The 25,631-nt window shown below is 47.1% G+C and overlaps 1 protein-coding gene across 1 annotated transcript in view; it reads left to right on the top strand.

Annotated features, from left to right (window-relative positions):
• Window positions 1-19,464, top strand: part of RXRB (retinoid X receptor beta) — a 128,034-nt gene extending 108,570 nt beyond the window's left edge. The window contains exon 10 of the mRNA XM_069241896.1: window positions 15,152-19,464. Coding sequence (XP_069097997.1) covers window positions 15,152-15,299 — 148 coding nt within the window. The 3' untranslated portion in view covers window positions 15,300-19,464. The remainder of the gene's footprint in view (window positions 1-15,151) is intronic.
• The last annotated feature ends 6,167 nt before the right edge of the window (window positions 19,465-25,631 follow it).

Genomic DNA, 25,631 nt, shown 5'->3' on the forward strand with positions numbered 1-25,631 from the left:
TCTTAGGAAAAAGCCAATATATGCTTGTGGACAGAGATACTTGTCAAATTTTCATTTTTTATTCCTTTACCCTCAAAGCCTTTTTATACATGTATTTTACTTCAGTGTACTTCTGTGTGATCACTTATGCACTGCATTAATTAAAAAGTGTAAGAAATATGGTGGGAATTTTGTTTGTTTTTTGTAGGTTGATTCAGCTTCCAAAACCTCTTGAATCATGGTTTTGTTCATAATAGCACTGAGAGTCATTGTTGCTTTCCATACTGGCAAAACTAGTTGGGGAGTCCGCCCGACACTGAAGCAGCAGCTCACTCACAAGGAGGACAAAAGACTGAAGCAAGCGGGCTCGGCAGACACACAGGCGCGTCTCCCAGTGAGCGCTGGGTCAGGAAGCAGTAGGCGTAGTCTTTCAGTTATTGGATAGACCAACAAAATCCCTTCTGCCACACCAGACAAAGCACATTAGCTTTGCTTTCCGTTCTCCACACACTGTGCCCAGGAATGAATAGGTGATATTGGTTTGGAAGATTTGCATATGCGTTTCCACCAATGCCACTGATACCTCCCGTCATCAACCAGTACAAACATGTGATGCTAATATTAGTGCCACCTCTATGAGCACACCGGGAACTTTACGCAAGGGTTTATTAGAGCAAACGACTGGCATACAAATGCAAAATGGTCTCCCAGTTGACCAAGGAATTCTTAATCTAGCAGTTTGGCCTCTGAGGTCATGCACATTGGGCCTTTATCCTTAACCAGCAAATGTTAGAAGTCTGAGCAAAGCAAGAAGACCAACTGGTATGAGTGTTATGCTCCTAAGTGGATAATACAAATGTATCCTACATGTAACTAATAGCACTTTTAGCAACCTTATTTGCACATAAAAGAGGTACAGAAAGCAGGAATATGTTTTCCATGCAGGTGATGGAAAGATTCTTGCAAGTAACATGAAGAATTTGTCGCTCAATCTCCTTACCTCCGCGTATGGAGACATGAATCCACTTTAATCACATCTAATGGAAACACATTTATAACCCATGTAAATGCGCACAGTAAAATATTACATGATAAAAACACTCTTACTTGCTGCTTCCTCAGCATGTAGATTGTAGGCACAGACTACGCACGTTTGTGATTGGAAGTACTGAGAACTAACCGTAACCTCATATCAAAGATAGTTTCTCATTTCAGTCAACCCATACAACTACCAGCCTTCTTCAGCAGAGACACACCAGCAAAAACAGCATTTTTCATCTTAGATGTAGGAAGATCTTGTATTTATATTATCCAAGAGACAGCCTTTCAGAAAGTTTTTCTAGTGCCTCTGCAGCAATATCAAGGCCTATCAGACTGTAGCTAATACTGTAGGAACATTAATTCTACAAACTACTTTGATAAGTTACTCCTTGGCAAGAAAAACACTGGAATTAAAGGCAAGAGCCCACTCTACAAGAAATAAATGATTCCCATTTGCAAATATATGCCTAATTATTTCCGCTGTCATGTATGCATGGCAGCCATATGGTTCTTCGTACACACACAAAGTATTACAGTGTGAATTTACAGGAAACCCATTTGGGTCAGAAAGTAAAACATTTCTAAGCAACCACCCATGCTTCACTTCCTCCTCCCCTGGGAAAAATATTGCTGCATAATCCATGCATAACATGCTAGTCTAAAAGAAAAATGTTGACTTTACTGTAACAATAGTTTTGAAGTTTGAAACTGTTCTAGATTCCTTAGTGAAATTAGACGGATATATGCTTGCGATCAACATTCCAGTGGGTCAGGGTGACGACTCCTGTGGTTGATGCCCAAAACAAGATGTAGGTTTAATACAAAAACATTTAGAACCCTAGCACTAAATTATGGAATAATGTGCAGAATTTAACTATATAATAATTCGTTTGTTTAATCGCACTGAACAAATTACAGTAATTATAAGCTTAAAATCTGGGTTTAAGTAGGCCTAGTTCTTTCTGTTTGAAACAATTTTTTTTATTTATCACCAGTGTAGGATTGTGTAGAAGTAGAGGACAAAAGCCATACAGGGCACACGGATAGAAGATGCTACCATAATAGAAACCGAGCAGTAAAAGGTTGAAAGTATTCTTATAAAACAGTTACAAGTTATTGTCGACTTGGGGACCTGTTTCTAAGTCAGCTATGCGGAGCTCAGCACCCTGTCTCAAACTGGGTAGGGTAATTTCACAACCAACTAAGAGACTGGAGTAGAGTCAGTGGGAACGTATACGGGAAAGGGCAAGGAATGAGAGAAAATACACATCACACAACAAATCCCGTCTCCATGCTCAAAACACCGAATTGCAACAATATGGGCCCTTTCGGCCAATACCTTCCCCCATCAATGTACTGACCATCCTGCTGTTCATGTCACACCGGAACAACAGCACCCACGTTACCAGTTGAGAACCGGTGACTGTGGGAGGCGGTGGTGGGGGGGTATAACAGAGCAGTATCTTAGTGGGTCGTTAGAATTTGGGGAAGGGTGTGAAATAGTGAATATGTATGGAACCTTGCAGGTGGGGTTCACTACTGTCTAGCGCGCCAGTGGGGAGCTAAAGAACAGGCATGAAAATTGCTATCTCAGATCTCACACATTCAAAAAATTGTGCTTTGCTTTGCTGAATACCACTGCTGGTCTTTACAGCAGTCTTTTGTGCCCTGCCAAAATATAAACACTGCAGCGGTGGGGGCAGAAAAGAGGTCCTACAGCAGCGCTGTTCACACCTTGTCTGCACATCTTTCTAAATGAGGGATGTTGAGAATCAGAGGGCGACCTCCAAACCAGTGCAAAGTCAGTGGGTCAGTTGTGTATACATGAATTTTTTTGAAGCAATGTAACCCACACTGATCTCCCAGCTCCCAAAATGCCTTACAATTGGCATGTATTTTCAAATCCCTAGTACAGCCATACTGTCGCGTGGGCTCTCATTATCCTAAATGAGACTACTGGATTTCTAGGCAGCAGGATCGATAACGGTGTGGGGGACTGAGTCTGACCCACTTGGAAGGACCTCTGTCACCCTAAATCCGGTTTTGCTCCGGCTAACTAGCAGTGCCTCATCTCTCCCAAGGGGAAGGGATGATTTGGCAGCCGAGCGCATGACATCTTAGAACTTCTCAGGGAAGTCGTGGGCACTCAGATCCAAACCAGCTCTCTCATCTACAGTACGATCTCATATACAAATGACAAAGGCAGTTTGAGTTTTATAGATTGTTTTAATAAAACTACTGCATTTTAGATATTAAGGCGTGAGCCGCAATAACCAGAACCATACAACACAGTAGGATTGAAATAGTCACGAGGAGAGTGAAACATAAGAATAACGCTATCATGGTCTTAATAATTTCTACTCTCTCTCAGCTAGTTCTATTTCGAGCACAGCATGTTAAGCTTCTAACTTGCATTTCAGATTCCCTGGGAAGACATAACCCCTCATACCTGAGCAAAGGCCTGTGATCTGGTTCAGCATCTGCAACGTTCTGTCCAGTGCAGGGGCCTTTGCCAATCCTCAGATTGGTGTTAAGCCGTAGAGGAGCATCTGATGGATACTTCTTACCATAGATTCCTCACCTTGTGAATATTCCCCAGGCCTCAGCTTAGATCCAGAAACTTCGAAGCAGTACTCTCCATGTCTGTAGGTTGCATTGTGCAGCTTTGCGCTGTTCTGCTCTGGAAGTGACAAGCAGTGCCCAATGTAAGGGCTACCCATTTGCGCGGACATCAGATCCTTTCTTTCTTCAGAAGCAGCTCCAAGCTACTCCGTAGTCGTTTTTCCAAGGCCTTTTCTCGTGACATTTCAACTACATTTGTTTTCCAGTCAGGTCTGGATCTTTGGCAGATCACTGAGGATGCTATTGACCAGCCTGCATATGTTTGATCTTCCTCTCGAGGTCTTTGATGTCATTTTGGCAGCCACTCCTTCAACTAATTTTGTGTATGTAGGGTGTTGGGACATATTTGTGGCTTGGTGCAGTACCTGCCAGTTGGACCTGTTGCAGGCCGAGTTGCCTGAAGTTTTGGGTTTTGTTGTTGTTCCATCAAGGATCTACTTTGGGCACTGTTAGGGGCTATTTGTCAGACTTCTCTGCTTTTTTTTAGGTTTCTAGTTCAGCCTTTGTTGTTTAAATCACCTTGTAGTAATGAGAGTCTGAAAAGTTTGCAAGATATATTTCCACCAAAGCAGTTTGTGATACTGCAGTGGGATTTAAATTTTTATTTTAACTTTTTTAATATGTACTCCGAGCTGATCCACATTTGTGCATTACGTCGCCCGATCTTCAAAATGATCTTTCGGATTGTCATAGCATCAAACTCTCTCTGTCTCATCACCCTATAAGAGTTTACCCCACATAGGCTGGTGCTGAAGACCCAAGCTGCTTTTCTGCCAAAAGTGTAGTTGTGTTTCACATCAGACAGGCTGTCACCCTCCTGGCATTCTTTACCCTGACTCATTCCTCAAACGAGGAAGATAGTCCATCATCTGGGGACACCAAGAGAGCACCACGGAATATCGGGTGGATAGTCAGCTCTTTGTGGGATTGGCTGTGGTAAAGAAGGGCAAGGCAGTGTATAAGTGTGTAGGAGGCAGGCCTGGTTTGTAGTGGGTACCAAAGGTACTTACACCTTATAACCGGTCTAGTTATCCCTCATTAGTGAAATGTAGTCATTGTTTATAAGCCAAGCTGCCTAGAGGTAGCTATAGGCAGAGCAGCCAAGGCTGAACTAGGAGACATGCAAAGCTCTTGCAATACTACTGTAGTCGCTCAGTACTTAAACACATGAAAGGCAATACTCAGTGTTATAAAAATAAAGGGTACTTTATTTTAGTCCCACAATGCCAAAAAATACTTTGTAGGATATACTTCCTTAGGAAGTAAGTAAATCACACAATATATACACTAGTAACCAAAAACAGATAACTACACAGTAGGAAAATAGTGCAAATAGTGAAAAACACCACAGGTTGCAATGGGCCTTGGGAGGAACACAAACCATATACTAAAATAGTGGAATGCGAAAGTCGGTTTCCCACCTAGGCAAGTGTAGTGTGTAGAGGAGTTCTGGGAGTGTAAGAAAACAACAAAGTTAAGTAAAATACCCCACTCCAGAGCCCAGGAAAGCTGGAGTGAAACACGGCAAGTTTCCTAAAACACACTAGAAGTCATGATAGAAGAGAATGCAAGAACCAGAAGGGACTGCAAGACACCAACAATGGATTCCTGGACCTGCAGACCTGTGGAAGAAGGGGACCAAGTCCAAGAAGCACTGGAGAGTCCAGGGAGAACAGGAGCCCCTGCTAACCCGGATGAGAAGACAGTCCGTATTGCACCATAGAAGACCGATGCAGGTTCTTGGTTGGTGCAGAAGATGTCCCATGCCGGATGGATGAATGCAGTCTGGTTTGTGTCATTGGATTCCGCCAACAAGCCTTTCCACCCACAAGGGGAGGAGGTCCCTGAACCGGTGTGGACTGGTTTATGCAAGAAGGGCACCATCTGTGCCCTTCAAAGCACTTCCAGAGGCTCTGGGAGGAAACCCCTCCCATGCCGGTAAACCTATTTCCAAAGGGAGAGGGTGTAACACCCCTGTCCCAAAATAAATGCTTTACTCTGCCTTTCTGGGATTGAGCTGCTGAAGCCCCAGGAGGGCAGAAGCCTGTCTGTGAGGTGGCAGCTGCTGTGGCTGCAGTGAAAACCTCTGAATACTGGTATGGCAGTACTGGGGGTCCGTGGTGGAGCCCACAGGGTGCATGGAATTGGAGCATCCATACCAGAATCAGTATTGGGGTACAATACCCAGTTGTTGGACACCTTTATATGGCCATATTCGGAGTAATCATTATGAAGCTGCGTATATGTATTGACCTATATGTAGTGCACACTTCTAATAGTGTCACCGTACCCATGAAGTCTGGGAAATTTGTTCCTGGACAACATGGGGGCACCTCTGCTAGTGCAGTGGTGCCCTCACACACAGTTACTTTGCACCTAGACTTCAGGAACTGAAAGTTGGACATATAGGTGACTTATAAGTGACCTGGTGCAGTAAAAAAGGCTGTGAAATAGTGCTTACACTATTTCACTCAGACTGCAATGGCAGTCCTGAAGAAGTGTTTTTATGAGTTCCTTATGGGTGGCAAAAGAAATGCTGCAGCCCATAAGGATCTCCTGGAACCCTAATGCCCTGGGTACCTAGGTACAATATACAAGGGGCTTATTAAAAAAAAAAAAGGGGGGGGGGGGGTCCAGTATGCCAATTTGGGGTGGAATACTGGGTTACCAGTATGTAAGTACAAGTTTGGAATCGGGGAGAGCATAATCACTGCAGTTCTGGTTAGCAGGACTCCAGTTTCACAGTCCAGCATACTGACAAAAACAGTGAAACAGACTGACAAGTAGGCCACAACCTGTGAGCACTGGGATCCTGAATAGCAGGATCCCAGTGACACAGTAAAAAACACACTGAGAAACAGGCCAAAAATGGGAGTAAACATGGTAGAAAGAGGCTACTTTCTCACAAGGTGGCCATCTCTTGATGGATTGTGCTCTGCATCAAGATCCGTTGCGAAATGGCCAAGATGCAGCCTCTGGAAGTCCCACAGGTTCATTCCACCAGAGCTGCTGCCACAGTATCGGCACACGCCGCGCCTGGCCTGGATATTTGTCAGGCGCTACATCAGCATCTACACTTATCCACAAAGCACTGTTAGGTCTGTCAAGATGGGCATTTTGCCTGCTTGATCCTGCAGGACTTTTTGGTATGAACCAGTTCACACATTCACCACCTGGGAGGTATTGCTTTCGTATCTATTCACAAAGTGAGGATTTTGCAGTTGGAAATATCCATCAAAAAGGCAAGCTACTTATCTTTGTTAAGGTTCTTTCTGGTGGATACATTAACCACGGATTCCTCACTGACCCTCCAACCTCACTGTTCTGTGAACTGAATTGTTTTCAGACTAAAAAGATCCCTAGAGATCTGCAAACTGGTCAAAGGGTGTGGCAAGCCTAAAATATCAACTGATGTTAGCTTGCATGGGTGGTGCTTATGTGAGGTTGTATTTGTCACTCTCGGAGCGGAGAGGCGTTGTGTGGACTGCCTGATGCCACCTATAAATGCACTGGACTATTGCTTTACATTTTCTGGATCCAGTCTGAAGGCATAAAGAACATAAGTTAAGTAACTTGTTCTTCATTGTTTAGGTACATGGGTGTTGAAATCCGTGTGCACGTTTCCAAGTGTATTGAGATTAGGACTGATTAATCGTCGACAGTGCGATCTTGGGGACATTATATACAATGCCTAACTTCCGGATGACATCTACCAGCCTTCCCTCTACGCCTTACCCGAGTGGGGGATCATGCCAATGTTCCACAAGAGGTATGTGGAGTGGGGAAGCTTATGCTCTACATTGTTAAATGTGTGGCAGTCAGACTCCCTGAAATAGTAACTGGATGTAACATGGATGTAGGAAGTTGGCTCTGTATGTACTATCTCAAAGTAAGGGATAGTGTGCACAGAGTTCAAGGGTTCCCCTTCGAGGTAAGATAGTGGCAAAATCAGATAATTCTAATGCTCTATTTGTGGTAGTGTGGTCGAGCAGTAGGCTTATCAGAGGGTATTGTTAAGCATTTGTTGTACACACACAGGCAATAAATGAGGAACACACAATCAAAGACTTACTCCAGCCCATAGAAAAATATTTTCTTAATTTATTTTTAGAACCACAAGTTCAAGATTGGAAGTAAATACATAAAATACAAGGTACTCCACACAGGTAAGTTAGGAACTTTGAGTTAGAGCAGTAACATACACAGTGTTAGTTAAAATGGCAATAAGCTATTTTAAAAGTGGACACTTTGTGCAAAAATCAACAGTTCCTGGGGGAGGTAAGTAATGGTTAGTTTTTCAGGCAGGTAAGGCACTTAGTTCATGTTCCTGGGCATAGGCAGCCCACCATTGGGGGTTCAAGGCATCCCCAATGTTATCACACCAGCAGCACAGGGTCGGTCAGGTGCAGAGGTCAAAGAGGGGCCCAAAACACATAGGTGCCTATGAAGAACAGAGGTGCTCCGGTTCCAGTCTGCCAGCAGGTATGTATCCGCGTCCTCAGAGGGCACACCGGGGGGTGGGGGGCACAAGTAGGCTCACAAAACACACCCTCAGCGGCACAGGGGTGGCTGGGTGCAGTGTGCAAAGTGGGCGTCAGGTGTGGGATAGAAATCAGTGGAGGGACCTGGGGATCACTCTAGCAGTGCAGGCAGGGCACGGGGCCTTCTCAGTCCAGCCACGGACTGGGCTAGGCAGAGGGTCGCCTGGTGGTCACTCCTGCACTGAAGTTTGGTTCCTTCTGGGGGCTGCAGGTGCAGTGCTTGTTTCAGGCATCCTGTTCCTTGTTACAGGCAGTTGCGGTCAGGGGGAGCCTCTGGATTCTCTCTGCATGTGTCGCTGTTGGGGATCAGGGGGGTTGTCTCGGGTTACTCACGAGGTCGCAGTGACCTGGGAGTCCTTCCTGTAGTGTTGGTTCTCTTGAGTTCGAGCCGGGGGCGTCTGGTGCAGAGTGTGAAGTCACACTCTTCCAGCGGAAAGAGTGAGCTCTTTGAAAGTTGTTAGAAAGTTGCAAAAATGTTGCTGTAGGTGAACAGTGCTGCTGCTCTCTGGCGTTTCTTGGTCCTTTGGATTTCAGGGCTGTCCTCTGAGGCTTCAGGGGTCGCTGGTCTCTTTCGGATGCGTTACTGTGCAGTTTTCTTCCTGTCAGGAGACAGACCGGTAGGGCTGTGGCTAAAGCAGGTGTTGTCTCTGCATGGCTTTCAGGTCAGCAGTCCTTCTAGTTTCAGGTTGCAGGAATCTGATTTCCTTGGTTCTGGGGTGCCCCTAAATACTAGATTTAGGGGTGTATTTAGGTCAGGAGGGCAGTAGCCAATGGACAGTGACTACACCCTCTTTGTTCCTCCTCCCTGAGGGAAAGGGGGGGGCACATCCCTAATCCTATTGGGGGAATCCTCCAAACTCAAGATGGAGGATTTCTAAAGGCAGGGGTGACCTCTGCTCAGGACACCTTAGGGGCTGTCCTGACTAGTGGGTGACTCCTCCTTGTTTTTCTCATGATCTCCCCCAGCCTTGCCGCCAGAAGTGGGAGCAGTGGCCGGAGGGGCGGGCATCTCCACTAGCTAGGATGCCCTGGGGTGCTATAACAAAAGGGGTGAGCCTTTGAGGCTCACTGACAGGTGTTACAGTTCCTGCAGGGGGAGGTGAGAAGCACCTCCACCCAGTTCAGGCTTTGTTCCTGGCCACAGAGTGACAAAGGCACTCTCCTCATGTGGCCAGCAACTCGTCTGGTTGTGGCAGGCTGGCAGAACCTGTTCAGCCTAGCACTAGGAGTTGGACTGGCATTCAGGGGTCATCTCTAAGATGCCCTCTGAGTGCATTTTACAGTAAGTTCCACACTGGCATCAGTGTGCATTTATTGTGCTGAGACGTTTGATACCAAACTTCCCAGTATTCAGTGTACCCATTATGGAACTGTGGAGTTCGTATTTGACAAACTCCCAGACCATATACTGGCTACCTTGCACTTACAGTGTCTAAGGTTTTGCTTAGACACTGTAGGGGCATATTGCTCATGCAGCTATACCCTCACCTGTGGTATAGTGCACCCTGCCTTAGGACTGTAAGGCCTGCTAGAGGGGTGACTTACCTATGCCACAGGCAGTATTTTGTGGGCATGGCATCCTGAGGGCGATGCCATGTCGACTTTGCCTTTTTCTCCCCACGAACACACACCATTTACAATGGCAGTGTGCATGTGTTAGGTGAGGAGTCCCATAGGGTGGCACAACATATGCTGCAGCCCTTAGGGACCTTCCCTGGTCACAGGACCCTTGGTACCACTGGTACCTTTTACAGGGGACGTATCTGTGTGCCAGGGGTGTGACAATTGTGGAAACAATGGTACACTTTAGGTGAAAGAACACTGGTGCTGGGGCCTGGTTAGCAGGGTCCCAGCACACTTCAGTCAAGTCAGCATCAGGCAAAAAGTGGAGGGTAACTGCAACAGGGAGCCATTTTCCTACATATGCCAAAAGGGGCATTTTACTACAATGAGCATCGATTTTTGTGACTGTATTGAAGCCTCTGTAGTCCACACAGAACCTCATCTCTTTTTTTGCCATTTTGAGAGTGGGGTTTTGGTACTAGGACTACAGAACTAGCCTAAGGGCTGTCTGAAGGCTCAGTAACTCCCAGGTCAAGCATCTTTTGCACTTCCGCCTTGATGCATTCCCTAACATGATCAGACTGCCTGTATATTTTACCTTTGACAGGCAGGCTGTCTCCTTTATCAACCATGTGGGTTGACTAGGGAATAAGGAGAACAGTTGAGAGAGCTGACCCAGGAGACTTTTGCAATCATCCTGTTTTTGGTCAGAGAGGCAGTCAGCAATAACAACTCCCTCTACTGAACAAGCCATTGTATTGTGAGAGAAGAGATCAGGGAGAGGGACACTCTTCTTCCTGACCTTCATCAGTGGCCATGAGTAAAGTCTTGCCAGCCCTGTCCTAATAAGGTTTTAGGCGATTCACATGAAGTACCCTGTGGAGGTTCTCTGAGTGCCCAGGTCAACCAGGTAGGTGACTTCACCTTTTCTCTCGCAGTAGTGTAGGGACCAGTCCATTTATCTTGGAGTGCCCTGGGAGCCACATGCTCCAGGACCCACACCTTCTGTCCCGACTGGTAAACAGTCGGTGCAGCCTTCTCGTCGTGCCACTGTTACTGCAGTTCTTGGCTGGCCTGAAGATTTTTAGATGCCCTCTTCATGTACTTGGCAGTTTTGGATCTTAGGCCCAACACATAATCCACAATGTCCTGTTTGGGAGACTTGAGAGGCTGCTCCCAGCATCCTTCACAATGGCAAGGGGACCCCTAACAGTGTATCCCAAGAAAAGGTCAAACGGGTTGTAGCCCACTCCCTTTTGAGCATCCTCCTTTTAGGCAAAAAGGAGACCAGGAAATAGGACATCCCACCTTCTTCTTTTTCTGAGTCCCCCATGAGCATGCCTTTGATGGTTTTCTTGAATCTCTCAACCAACCCATTTGTTTGTGGACAAGGAGTGGTGAATTTGTAAGTGACGCTACACTCTTTCCAAATGGCTTTAAGGTATGCAGACGTGAAGTTTGCACCTCTGTCCCATAACACCTCTTTAAGAAATCCCACCCTTGAGAAGATTCCCTGGGGAACTTTGGCCACTGCAGGGGGTTGTAGTAGTCCTAAAAGGAATTGCCTCATTTCCACAGCTCCTCTGATCAGACTATCCCTTCACGAGGATCTTCTGTCACAGCAGCAGGGAGCGGTTTTCCACCCGAACTTGTCCAGACTCTGCCTAATTGTGTGGAGATTGGGCGCTGGCATTTGACAGCTTTCGACCTTCCGCCCGAAGCCTGCAATGTTATCTATGCAGCCATGCCCACTCCACCAAAACGGTATACCCCTATTGTTGGCAGAAATTTGTGGCATGGTGTGCCAACAAGCCTGTTGATCCCCTTTCTGCACTGCTGCCTGAGGTCCTTCTGCTTGTGCTCTCTTGCCCATTAGGGCTCTGATTTAGGCACCCTTAAAGGCTATCTGCCAACCCTGCCTTTCTCAGATGGACAGATCAACCTTCTTTGTTGAAGTTCATTGTTGGGAGGTTCCTTAAGGGACTCCCCCATTTGTTCACACCTACCCCCGTTCATAATGCCAAAGTGGGATTAGGACCTGGTCCTTACCTATCTTGTGTACTCGTTTTGAGCCCCAACATAATTTTCCTTTGCAGTTTCTCACACTAAAAACTGCTTTCCTCATTGCCATCACCTCTGCTCGCTGAGTGAGTTCAAGCTCTTTCTTCGAAGCCACCATTTTTATCTGTCCATCCTGACAAAGTGGTGCTTTGTACTAAGGCCTTTTTCCTTCCCAAGGTGGTCACGCCCTTTCATGTAGGCCAGTCCATCACTTTTGCTACTCCACATTATTCTCTTGAAGAGGAGAGACTCCACTGTCTGGATCCAAAAAGAACTTTGGCGGTCTACCTCAGTCGTGCCAAAGATTTCCGGTTGGACAATGAACTCTTTGTATGAGGTGTGAAGAAAAGACGGGCGGTGCAGAAGCGGCCCTTCTTGCGTTGGGTGGTGCTTTGCATGAAGATGCTACGCTTTGGCAAAGAAGCAACCCCTGAGAGTTTGCGTGCTTACTACACCAGAGCAACTGCTGCCACTACATAGTTAGCATGCGGAGTTTCTGTCCTGGACATCTGCCAGGCAGCAATGTGGTCATCTCTGCACACGATCACAAAGCATTACTGCCTAGACAGTCCAGTCCATAGAGACAACTGATTTGGCCGTTCAGTTCTGCAGTACTTTCTAGTATGATCTTGGTTTGCAACCCACCGCCGAGGATGGTATTGCTTAGTTATCAATACTAAGGTAAGGAATCTGCACCTAGAAATCTCTATCAGATGAACAAGTTACTTACCTTTGGTAATTATCGGGTAGAGACACATTTTAGTTGTAGATTCCTTACAGACCCGCCCATTCTCTCCGCACTGCGAACTGATTTCTAGGGACAGGGATTCCTTTTTCAGGGCCCTAGATCTGGCCCACCATTCCCAGTGTTCTTCATGGCTCTTTGCTAATGGTTTGGAAAGTTGTGAAAAGAGACTGAAGTCAGCATGCCGGGGTGGCACCTATAGACGACCGCAATGTCATCAATGTGACCACCACACTAGAGACAGACGCAGAGTCAAACATTGTCACCAGATGGCATGCAAGGGTACTGCTCAAAGAAAAATCTCCAGTTCTGGTCTGACACCTGGGGGAAATTCTAAGGCAAGGAATCTGCAACTAGAATGTTTCTACCAAGTAATTTGTTACCGAAGGTAAGTAACTTGTTGGTTAGAACTCTCCTCGGAAGCTAACCTCCCCTGATGATTTTCCTCTGGACATATCTTTTATGGCATTCTGGACCTCCCCTGAAATGCTACCTTCAAATGTGTTCCTAGCCTTACCTAATAGTGGGGGCAATCATTTCACTAACTTTATCTCTTCTAGTGTTTGTGTCCTGATGTGGTGAGTATAAAGGCCTTAGAAGTATGCTGCAAATTCCTTAGTGAGGTCAGTCACCCTGGTAGTTTCTAATTGTATAACCAAGGATTCCAGCTACCCTAGTTTTGGTAGGAGACCCGCTTTTATCCTTTGTACATACTGTCTCTGTTTAGTATGGGATGGTGCATATTCTTCCTGTGACAAAGCAGGTACTTGAGTTAAATTTTTATTGTGACACTTTCTTGCAACAGAGGCAATGGGAGAGAGTCAGAATATTTCTTAGTGAAGTCACGTAGTTGAGCTTCAACATGTGGTTATTTTTCCTTGCACTTTTCAGAGCGGAGCCTCTTATCATAACTCTGCGCGTGCGTGTATGCTTTCCCCGCCGCCCATAGGGTCTGAGCCAAAAATAGTCTTGGCTGAACTCTGGTTAGTGAGATGGAGTGATAGAGCTCAACTCCTCTGTAGCACCAGTAGTAAGATTTTAGGACTGTGTGTTCAATGTGACAAAATCTGCAGGAGCTCTGCTTTAGAATTCAAAATTTGTGAAAAATGTTATTGATTGTGCTACTTCTTAAGTTGCATCTGTTTGGACAGGAAGTCTTTGCACAGCGTTGGAGCGCGCGCCTCCCTGCACTGTTGGATCTCCTGGTAAGCCACTGGAAAGTTGCTGCAGGATTTCATGATCTCTACCTCGGTGAACATGAGTCGTGTGCGCCCATTGAGGGTCTCTGTTTACAGGGATCCAGACCCCAGAGCCAGGCCCTGAGGTTGAGTGGACAAGCTTGGTAAACGCCTCTTTTACAGCTGGTGCCTACTGCCCTCTCCCCCTAGGCAGTGGTAGAAGGACAGGGGTGGCACCATTAACCTATACTCTGGGTACCCCTTAGGAGGGGTTGCCTACCAACTCCATGCTGTTAAAAACCCCTGCAGCCTCCCTTATCTGGGTCCTTTTTGCGTCTTGTCTGAGGTACGTATTTTGGGAGTCGGTGGGTTCATTGGGTGATTATGGTGAGCCATTGTCTTAAATGTGAGCTGAGCTGCTAGCTGGTCTGCTGGATATTGCAGCTCCCTGTGCGCACCCTCATCTTGGTAGAAGCTTGATGGGTTTGGGAAGGCAGCCATTCTAATCTCAGTTTAGCTAACGTGCCCTTTGCTGGGACAACCCACATCCTTTTTGCTCAGTGATGGTCAGGGCCTCCTAGCTTAGAGTTCATTAACATTCCTCCATGTGGGTAACCCAGAAGGTACCAAGAGACCGAGGAGGAGGAGGGCAGCCCCCCTCCTCATGCATTGATTATGCAGTGAACAGGCAGGAATTACCTCTCAGAATTGGAGGGGCACCAAGGTTTCAGAAGTAGCACACCCCCTTTTTGGATAAACCTGTCCATCTGGGAATATTTTGTTCCAAACTGCTTCTTTTCTAACCAGCTGCACATCAGGGTGGCAGAGTAAGCAGAGATCCAGGAGCGGAATGCAGGAGTTGGAATGAAATTCTCCCTGCCAAACCCCGGAAGAGGGTCTTGACTTGAAAAGGTGCCTGTATCATGAATTTCCTGTGGAAGCACGTTTCCAGTGTGATGGAAATGTGTTTGGGCTTTTAATGTATTTTCTTACAACCTTACTGAGTTGTTCACAGTGAAATGTCCATATATTTTATGAATGTTGGCTTTCCTTTTCTGATTATAAGCACTTTTTCTAACCTGGTCGTCAACCTCTCTCTTAGTTATTTCCAATTATGTCTTGAATTTTGTTGGCAATAATACATTGGTCTATATGTAACAACTGTATTTGATTTTGGTTTCCCAGCATCATTTTGTTCTGGAAGGCTTGTTCTGCACTGTTAAAGATGTTGTTTCCCTCATTGTGGTTGCTAACCGTTAAGTCTACACAGTTAGTTTCTAATTTCCTTGGAGAACCTAGATTGGCGGGGGGGGGGGAGGGGGTCAGTGAGTCCCACATTATCGAGGCAGTATTTGGTTAGTGTTGAGAGTTGCTGCTTCTCCATTCTCTTGGCCACTGACCTCTTCTGTATCTTTCTCTAGGTTTGCGAAGCTACTGCTCCGCCTTCCAGCTCTCCGCTCCATTGGGCTGAAGTGCCTGGAGCACCTATTCTTCTTCAAGCTAATCGGAGACACCCCAATCGACACCTTCTTGATGGAAATGCTCGAGGCTCCTCACCAGCTCTCCTGAAAATGGAAGGGAGACTTTGCCACAGCAAGGAGTTGAGAGCCGAAGATTCCTCCCATGTCCCCTGCCATGTGACCCCTTTTGGAAGAGGAGAGCCTTTTCTCTGCATGCCGTGCACACACTCCGGTTACCAAAATGGAAAATCAGCCTCAGTGATGCTCTGAGAGCCACAGTGGACCCGTAGAAGTTCCTTCACAGTTGGCTCCTGCAGACTAAGAGTTGTCTTACTGACGGGCATGCATCACTGAGGCTTTACTACATATTACTTACAGACTAAGATCTTTCACCATTGCTCTTGGAAACGGCGCTTTCACGACGTAGCTTACCACATTGTCGTGGGTGAAGGATATGGCACACGGGGTGACTAACCTCTGAATTTAACCTGATCGAAGGATATTCTTTAGTGCTCTGGGCTGAGAGTAAAAATGAGCCTTGCCAAGACAGTGAGTGGGGTGCAAACTGGTCTATCACAACTGTGCCACATTGACCTTTTTCTGTCCCTTGCTGTGCACTGTTTAGCTGAGGACTAATGGCAGCAGGAGTTGCATCAGCAGAAAAGGTGAACCATGGCAGCTGGGCCTGTATCTACAGAAGATAAGAGCTGATGGCTTCGAGCGATCCATACGTAGACAATGGGGATGAATGGCTTCAGCCAGTCTATAGCTTGTGATACAAACTAATGGGTTTTGGGGTCCTAGCTAGTACATATGGATCGGTATCTGCAGAGACTTGGAAAAATAGATCATCAGCCTAATAGCTACACATAATTCATATATGTGCTTGTAAGGCTGCTTGCAGCGCCCCCGCGGTCCGTCTTTATTTCTGCAGGACTTCATACATAGAAAGAAGGCTGACTTCTGCAGGATTTGGGCTAGAGAGCCACACAGAGGTCTTCACGGAGTCCACGCTTGGACAGATGGACAAAAGGCACCTTTCAGAGGCGTCCATACGAGGTAGCCCTCTACAGAGGCGGCGAGGGGTGCGTTAAAGATGATGATCTCTTGGAAGTTTATGCAGAGGGAGTGGCAAAGAGTGCAGGAAGGTCGTGGAGGGAGGCAGGGAGGCTTAAGGGGGCGAAAGAAGCACGTGGGCAGACATGGATAGAATCTCCATGAGGTTCACAGAGTGAATGAAAGATAACAGTGGGACACCGCAGGGAGGTTCAATCAGAGAAGTGAGTCGGGCCTCATAGCCAGACCTAACACTGAATGCAGACTCTAAATGAGTCCACTCCATAGAAATGTGGGTTATTGTTTACACGAAGAGGAATTTAGGAGGCACTGCTGAACTGAGCATTCAGACAGCAAATCGTAGAGGAGTTTTAGTCTGCTTTGAGTGGAGTGTTCAGAAGGAGCAGTGCTTGCTTGATGGGACTCACTTGTATTTTTTTTTTTCTTCACCCCCATGATATCTGTCCTGTCTCATCCCTCACGTCTGGGTCTTTTCTTCTCCCCAGCAATAGCTGTCTTGCATCATTCTAACCCTGTTGCGTTTATCTGAACCCATCCTCATCTTCCTAGCATGTGGCAGCTCGTGAACCAAGCACTTGTCCTCGCCCTTAACACTACTGCATCTCCCCACATCACCAAATTGTATTGTACCTTTCCAGCCCATCTTGCTATCCTCTGCCTAATGTCCGTGAACCTTGCAATACTTCCCTGTCACACTAGTTTGAGCCTGTAATTTGTACTGTCCCATTTTGCTCTTAACCATAACAAATCATCTCGCTTTAACCCCTACAATCCCCTTGTCAATTAGCGTTCCAGTGACATTTTTACAATCATTTTTTTTTTTCTATTCACATCTTTTTTAGCTGATTCACATTGCAATTCAGTCTCTCCGCCTCCATGAGCACTGCATTCTTACCCCAGGGCTCCTTAACCTTTCCTCAAATCTGTTTTATCCTCCTGAGTACCAATCACCACTTGACGTTTCCATGGTTCGTGCTTCTCATTTTTGTTAGCGCTTTCCTACTTCTTATTGCTTGTCTTTTTTCTTCTATATGGCCTCTGCATCCTCCCCTAAGATTCATCTAGCATCAAGCTCTGTTCTCTTTGATGATGTTGGGGTCCTGAAGGTACAGAACAGCAAAGGATGGAAAGGACCACCCCTCAAGTCCCGTTTTAAATTGCTCCTCTCTTGTGTGATCATATTTCCCTTTCAGAAAGGGTGCTCTATATTTACGTGGCTGCAAGGGTGCCCTGTCAAAGACCTGGACTTCAGTGCTTGGGCAGGTGTTGGTCGCCCTGAGAGCCTTCCTCAGCCTCAGTAACACCGATGTAGATATAGAGGGGGTGCTGGGAATTAGACATTTAAATAGTTTTTTTTTTTATTTTTTATTCTGAGTTTACTCCTGGATCAGGATTTATTTTAACATTTGAAGCGTTTTCTCAGCAGTCCTTTGATAGCCAGTCTTCTTGGAGATGCTCTGGAATCAGAATGTGGACTTTTCGTACCTAGGCTCCTTAAAGGGCTGCTGATGGGTTAGCTTAGTGCCAGCTTTTTTACTACTTTTAAGCTTGACTGGAGGGGGGCCTTAAGAGGGTGCGTATGAGAAAGCTGTTTTTAGGTTCCATGTGCTTTATTTGCCAAAAGAGGTACCTATATAGGCCTACAATTGGAGCCCCCAAGTTGGAAGTGGCAGGTTCCGTTTCAGGAGCAGAGGATGGCAGGGTGCTCTGGCTTTGAAGGTTCGTTTCTTCATTTTATGCCTGTGAAAGCACTCTTGACTCCCCACCCACCTTTCGTCTCTCATTGATTGTCTTTTCCATCATTCGGGGAGTAGGTCTGATCCAAGGTGGGTGCTGCCATGGACTGCGTACCATCCCGCAAGGCCTAGGTCCTTCCTGTAGTGTTGTATGGCTATGTTAACTCCAGAAGGGCAGGACAGCAAGGATGCTAGATCAGCAGCAGTTTGGTGACTGAGCGGCCTGGTCTGTGTGCGCGTGCTCATCTGATGGCATTTAATGATTCGGACCCCCCCAGAAAGGATCCTTTTGTAATAAATGCAGACTCTGAATCAGTGAGATTACATTAAGGGGTTGGGTGAGTTTTAGTACCCCATGGGCTGGCCAGAGTGAACTAATGGTTACAGTAATGACCTGTATTGTGGTTCTCCAGCATGGATTGTATGGAGCCTTCCTGCACCTGCTACTGGCTGGATTCCAGAGAGACTGACGTTATACTGTGAGATTATTGAAAGGGGAGAAGGGAGGCCTCTGTTTAAAATTAAAAAAATAACCTAATGAGGTTGACACTTTACAGGTGTGTCACTCATTCTCCCCATAACAAATCAAGTTGGAAAACTATAATCCTGCTCAATTATTGGGTGTTTATTATCCATCCATGCATATTCCTTCATTTGAGACATTGAAGGCTTTCTGGCTATCATTGTAAGAAATGATCCATTTGGCATGCAGATGTCACTGGTCCCTTTTAAAGATCTGCTTTTTGTGAATCCATCTGACCCTTGAAGCAATCAGCCTCCCGTTACTGATGCCCACCGTCCTTGTGTCTGCGTGATGTCAGCATCGTCTACACTGCTTGCAGGAAGAGCAGGCAGGGGGTGAAGCTGGCCTCTTATTTCACAACCAAACATTGGTAAAAGATAACTGAGTTTTCTGAGCAAACTAAGGCAGTGTTGCCCTTAAAGAAAGGGCTAATCTGCTCTCCCTACCTGTTCCCCTGACAGCAAGCCTGTGGATGCATTTTGTATAGCATGATGGGTGGAGAAATAAGAGTTGGTTCTGGGCTTGGATAAGCAAGCGCTTCAGAGTATTTTATGATGCATTGACATCACCGTTAACAAATCCTTCTATATTTTTGATTCTCTGCTGGGCAGGTGATTGTGGCTGTCTGGGATTGCCTCTGGTTGCCACAGGAATTGAGGGGAGGGGAGGAATATGCTGAGGAGCCTATAGCCCTTGACTCTTCAGTTTTAAAATACCATTGTGGTTGTATGTCCCACACTTCATAAGGGTCTTGCCACCTCCCCACATTCGCCTGCCTCTAGGTTTTACACATTGTATTTTGATTGTATGAAACAAAAGATGATCTGGTTTTGATTTGTGCAATTCTGCTGCTGCTGTTGCTGCATGATTCCGTTTCTCTCTCTTGTTTTAACCCTTTGAGTTGCTTTCTGAACATTAAAGAGCGGATCTAGCACTGATGCAGCCTCTTGGCATGACCTTTCATTGCCGCCACAGAATCCAGTACAGGCAGTAAGTATTGTGCTCTGTGTCAAAGGGATATTGTGTTGACTAAACCACTGTGAAGTCACTTCATTGTGCCCTGGGCCTGCCAGTGTTTCCTGTGCTGATACGCAGTCCATCACTGCGACAGAGTTGCCAGACACAAACACAATGCGTCAAAGTTGCATATAAATCGACTTAAGTATTTTGGTAGGCTGGTTGAAAGGTGAGTTCTGACTTTGAGCTGCAGTGTTGGAGTTATTGGGGTCACAACAGTTTCTAACAAACATCCTTAAACCTCTTACCCACACTTGAACAAAGACCTTACTGAGTTCAAAATATGTCAAAAATAAGTCCTTGAGTATTTTTGTTGTCCTATTTAACCTGGCTACCAGAACATTGGTGCAACCTGGAAGATTGAGGGCAGTTGGGAGCACAACTACTCAAGTGTTACTGCCGGAGAGACTGGTTGCTGGATGTAGCTGACATCCACAGCAAGTACCCAGGACTACCAGGTTCAGGGACCTGTGTCTTGGAACTTGATGTGCAGATTTTTGGTTGGTGAAAGCAACCACTGTATCCAAAGTGCTTGCAGCAAGTGTTGCTACAGAACTCTTTGCCTCTAGAGCTGGGTGCGGATGTTGTACGTTTTTCTTTGTAGTCAGAGTTTCAGTTTTAATGTAACTCCTGATCCCGCCAGTGAAATCCACTATGCACCAAGAAATGGACTCCACCTCAGATTCCCCCTCACCCCTGTGTTAGGACTTAATTTTCAGAGCTCTAGGGCCGTCATGCTGTGGAAGAGGCACCTCAGACCTCGACTCACTGGTGTTTCTACACCCAACATACAAAGATATTGTGACTGCAACAGCTTGGGATCCATGTCAGAAATGTGAGGGCAGGTTTGGGGGAAGGTTGGATTATGGAGAATGTACACTTTCAGTTTATCCAAAATGCAGCAATTTATTTTCTTTCTGCGCCAGCCTACGAACAGATCCAGAGAGAGATACCTCAGTAATTTTTTGACTATGTCGACACTTTTGTCGAATTCTTTTGACGAGGTCGTGGCTGTGTCGAGGGATGTTCCGCAAGACCGGATTCAAGCCCTGCAACTCCTGTCACCAAATGATGACTGTGACGGATCTGCACCTCGTGTGTCTTTGGTGCCTGGAGCACGATCACAACCCGAAGTCGTGCTCAGAGTGTCAGGCCATGTACCCGAAAGCTTTGAGGGAGCAATCCCTAAAGCTCATGGCGGCCCGACACTCAACTCCGCGGTGCTCACGGTCTCGTACGAGAGGAAGTTTTCGAGACCGGCCGCAGAGTCATCACCACTCTTTGTCCTCTAAGTCATCGGGATGTTTGGGTCAATAAAAGTAGTTGAAGGACAAGCGTTCCTTCAACTTCACCCCGTCGCTCTGATGATGCAGCGTGGGTACAGCATCGATGCTCTAGTCCTCTGTCCTCGGAGCCTTCATCTGGGTTGACTCCACACCTCCCCGACTTCGCGGGAGCCAGAGCCACCCCTGCCCAGCTCAAAGAATTTTAAGAGGCAATACGACTCATTTTTGGGCAGACCGCCCACCTTCGGTGCCCTCAGGCACCCACTCGGTGGGGCCCTCTCTGGTTCGAAGTTATCGGCTTAGGCTCCAGAGGGCTCCTCCAGATCTAATCGCGGATCTGTCCTGATGCCGGTCGTGCCACAGCGACCTTCCCGGGCGTCGGGTCAGACGACGATGCTCCCGACGTCGGTTGGGCCCACAATCGACATTGATCCCATCCTCATACTCGACGACCCGGAACAACATCACTCAACACAGATTCCGTTCTCTATGGGCCCTCCTGGGCCCAGGGTTGATCCAGACCCCTATGTTTATGGGTATGGATTATGGGCAGAGTATGGAGGGGACGCCGGACCCTTCTGAATACCAGCTTGACCCCCAAATGGACTGGGTGCAGGATTTGGGTGATGCCAGGGGTCTAGACACCTCCCCGGACACTGGTATGCTCTCTCCTACTGTGGCTAGGGAGGAGGGTGCCTCATGTTCCATGGTGGTGAGAAGGGCGGCTGATGTCCTGGATCTCAAGCTACTTTGTGTGGAGGTTAGGCCTAATATCCTAACTGACATGCTTCAGCCGGTGTCTTTCTCTTCCGAACCCCTTCTTCCCTTTAATGAGGCACTGACAGGCGTCCTTTTTGGGTACTTGGTCCAGACCCAGCACAGGGGCTCCTGTGAATAGGACGATTGCCGGCCGCCATCTGCCTGCGCAGACAGACCCGAAATTCCTCACCCAACCCCCCATGCCTGAGAGCCTCGTTATCCAGACTTCCTCTGGCACATTCCCTGCCTCACCCTCGGATAGGGAATCAAAAAGACTGGACAATTTGGGGGAAGAAGTTGTTTTCTTCCAACAGTCTAGCGCTGCAGTCCATGAACACCCTGTGCCTTTTGGGCCGCTATTCCCATACTCTCTGGGATACGATCGTACAAGTGCTGCCTAGACTTCCGGAGGAGGCCTGGACTATCCTTTCCCAAGCTGTAACAGATGGGAGGGATGCAGCAAAGTTCATGATTTGTTGTGGACTGGATACGACACTCTCTGGGCAGATCGATTGCATCGATGGTGGCATTGAGACGCCACGACTGACTGAGATTTGGCTTTTCAGGGGATGTCCAGCAATCCACCTCTCCCATGTGGCCGCCCCATCCCTGGAGTGACGCATCTGTCACGACTGAGATCTGGTTAAGGAGAGGGGAAGGATCTTGACCCAATTTTGATTCATTAACCACCACTGCAGGTCTCTGGCATGGGAGAGGCAGAGATCAGAGGCCTCTGGTCTCCGGTGGAAACCAGACTCTTTATCAACCTTCTGGAACTCTGAGCGATTCGACTAGCATTGAAAGCATTCCTTCCCTCTCTCAAGGGGAAAGCAGTGCAAGTGTTCACAGACAACACCACCGCCATGTGGTACTGCAACAAGGTGGAGTGGGGTCGTGGACCTTTTGTCAAGAGGCTCTTCGTCCCTGAACTTGGCTGGAACATCAGGGCATTTCCCTGGTGGTTCAACACCTGGTGGGCTCCTTGAACACGAGAACAGACGAACTCAGCTGACTATGCGTGGTCGATCATGTATAGGGTTTCCATCCGGAAGTGGCGCAAGGTCTTTTCCTTCATGGGGGAGAACCTTGGCTAGACTTGTTTTTGTAGAAAACGTGCAATGTCAGCTGTTTTGCGCATTGGAGTTTCCAAGGCGGCATTCGCTCGGCAACGTCTTTCGTCGCAAGTGGAATTCAGGCCTCCTGTATGCCTTTCCGCCCATACTTATTCTGCCCAGAGTTCTGAAGAAGATCAGGCAAGACCGGGCCCAAGTTACACTGGTGGCTCCGGACTGGGCAGGAAGAGTCTGGTATCCCGAGCTGTTGAGCATGGCCATAGCTCCTCTGATCAGACTGCCTCTTCGGGAGAATATTCTGTTGCAGCAGCAGGGGAGGGTCCTCCATCCGAACCTGTCCACCCTCCGCCTTGCGTGGAGATTGAGTGGCGACAGTTGATGTCTTTTGACCTGCCGCTCTAAACCAAAACCGTATACGCCTCTTTGAAGAAATTTGTGCCATGGTGCATCAACAAATGTCGATCCTCTGTGTGCTCCTCTTTTCAAGTCCTCCTGTTTATTCTTTCCCTCGCCCAGCAGGGTTCCACCCTGAGCACGCTTAAGGGATATCTTTCTGCGATCTCTGCTCTCTTGATCACCTGATCAGCCTTCCTTATTTAAATCTCCTATAGTTGGGAGGTTTCTTAAAGGTCTCACACATTTTTTCTCCTATCCCATTCATCATGCCCCAAAGGGATCTAAACCTGATATTAACTTACCTTATGTGTGCCCCATTTGAGCCTCTTCACAACTGCCCTTTATGGCTCTTAACCATCAAGACTGCCTCTTTAGTTGCCATTACCTCTGCCCGCAGAGTAAGCTTCAGACTGTTATCTAAGCCACCTTGCCTGGCCATACACCCTGACAAAGTGGCCCTTTGTACAAGGGCTTCTTTCCTACCTAAAGTAGTGACACCTTTCCATGTCAGTCAGTCCATCACCTTGCCTACCTTTTATGCACCCCCACATCCCTCTCATGAAGATGAGACTGCACAGTCTGCACCCAAAAAGAGCGTTGGAGTTCTACCTTGATCGTACCAAAGACTTCTGGGTGGACGATCAACTCTTTGTGGGATATATGAGTACAAAGAAAGGGGAAGGCGGTGCAGAAGAGGACCATTTCATGATGGGTGCTCTTACGCATCAAAATGTTACGCTCTGACTAAGATGCAACCGCCTTTAGGTTTGCAGGCTCACTCCACCAGAGCTACTTCTTCCCCCCACAACGCTACCATGGGGCGTTCCAGTCCTGGTTATCTGTCAAGCAGCGAGGTGGGCATCTCTGCACACTTTTGCCAAACACACACTTGACTGTCCCGAAGAGACGGCTACTTTGGCCCTTCAGTCCTGCAGGACTTTTTGGTGTGATCTTGGTTCGCAGCCCACCACCGGGGATGGTATTGCTCGGGTATCTATTCAAAGGTAAGGAATCTGCAACTAGAAGTCTCTATCAGATGTACAAGTTACTTACCTTCGGTAACGATATGTCTGGTAGAGACATATCCTAGTTGCAGATTCTTTACTGACCCGCCCTTCCTCCCCGCACTGCTAACTGATTTCTAGGGACAGGAACGTCCCCTTAAGGGCTCTAATTTTGGCACACCACTCGGTTTTCTTCATGGCTCTGCACTACTGGCGTGGAAAGCTGTGGGAAAAAAACTGACGTTACCGCGCTGGGGTGGTACCTATATATGACCGCTACGTCATCACTGCGAACACAACCCTGGCGCCCGCGTAGTCGACCGATGCCACCTTTGGCGTGCAGAGGTACTGCTCGAAGAAAAATCTCCTGATCCAGTCTGACGCCTGGGGAAATTCAAAGGTAAGAAATCTGCAACTAGATTGTCTCTACCAGATATAATGTTACCAAAGGTAAGTAACTTGTACACAGGGACCATGTTTTACTTTATTCTTGGTGGTCTGTACAGCTTGGGAAAGGGCTTTCGCACAGGTGCTGCACATCTTACTGACACAGTGCAAATAAATCAGTGCTCCTGGTAAAAAGGTAGCTGTGATTCTGCCTCCCAAAGGCGCATAGCCACTTGGTTGGCTTGTGTCTCAGTATAACTCATACCATTGTTAGGAGAAGTTGCAGCAGCTGGCAAACCCTATTCCCGTGACATACAAGAAATGTGGAAAGGAACTCTTCTAGTATCACCTCTAATGTCAACATTGGGTGTGCCCTGGATTCTGCTGATCTGTCCTCCAGAGAAACTACCACTAGCATAGTCCCCCAAGACATTCCTGGGTGAGAGTCTCAGGATTCTGAACAGGAGTCCAGCAACACTTGACTATGCCTTTTAATGGTGTCCACCAGTTTGTGGTGGATTGGATATTCGAAGATCAGGAAGGACAATAACACATCTAAACCAATAGGAGAACTCCAAACCCAGCCCGAAGGATTAGGGAGTGTAAGGGGGTGGGTCAACAGCTCTCTCACAACGCCTTCAGCATCAGCTGCAGTAGTACCTTTGGAGGCATGTGTGGCTGTAAATATACATGCTGTGCATACTCCTGCTGCCTAGTGTTAGGTCTGGATGTGTGGAAGTTGTTTTTCTTTAAAGAATTATTCTCGAGTCATGAGGTAGTGTGGCTCCACCTCGTGCTGGTAATCTGCATGGTCATTGGTTCCATTGTTAGATTGTTTTCTTATAGATGTCTGGTTCGGACATGCTTCTGAGTTCTGTATCATGGTGTTGAGGTGTTCTCCTTGATTAGTCTCCCTTCTGTCAGTATTGGTCTGATATTGTGGCTTCCCTTTCTTGTATTGGCTTGATGAACACATCTTCGATTGAGCGGGTATCATGCTGACTTAGACCCAAGAGGTCTTTCCTTCAGGGCCTCCGCGGTTTCGCTCTGTCATTGCCAATGCCTTGCTTGTGATGGAACGGATACCTTTTCTAAACTGTCCTCTGTGTTGCATGAAATACCCCTGGGCTGAACTACTTCAAGTGTGCAACCTCTTTTTCTTGTCCAAGCATGACACCTGCTC

Source organism: Pleurodeles waltl, chromosome 6 (assembly GCF_031143425.1).
Source record: "Pleurodeles waltl isolate 20211129_DDA chromosome 6, aPleWal1.hap1.20221129, whole genome shotgun sequence".
NCBI classification, from domain to species: Eukaryota; Metazoa; Chordata; class Amphibia; order Caudata; family Salamandridae; genus Pleurodeles; species Pleurodeles waltl.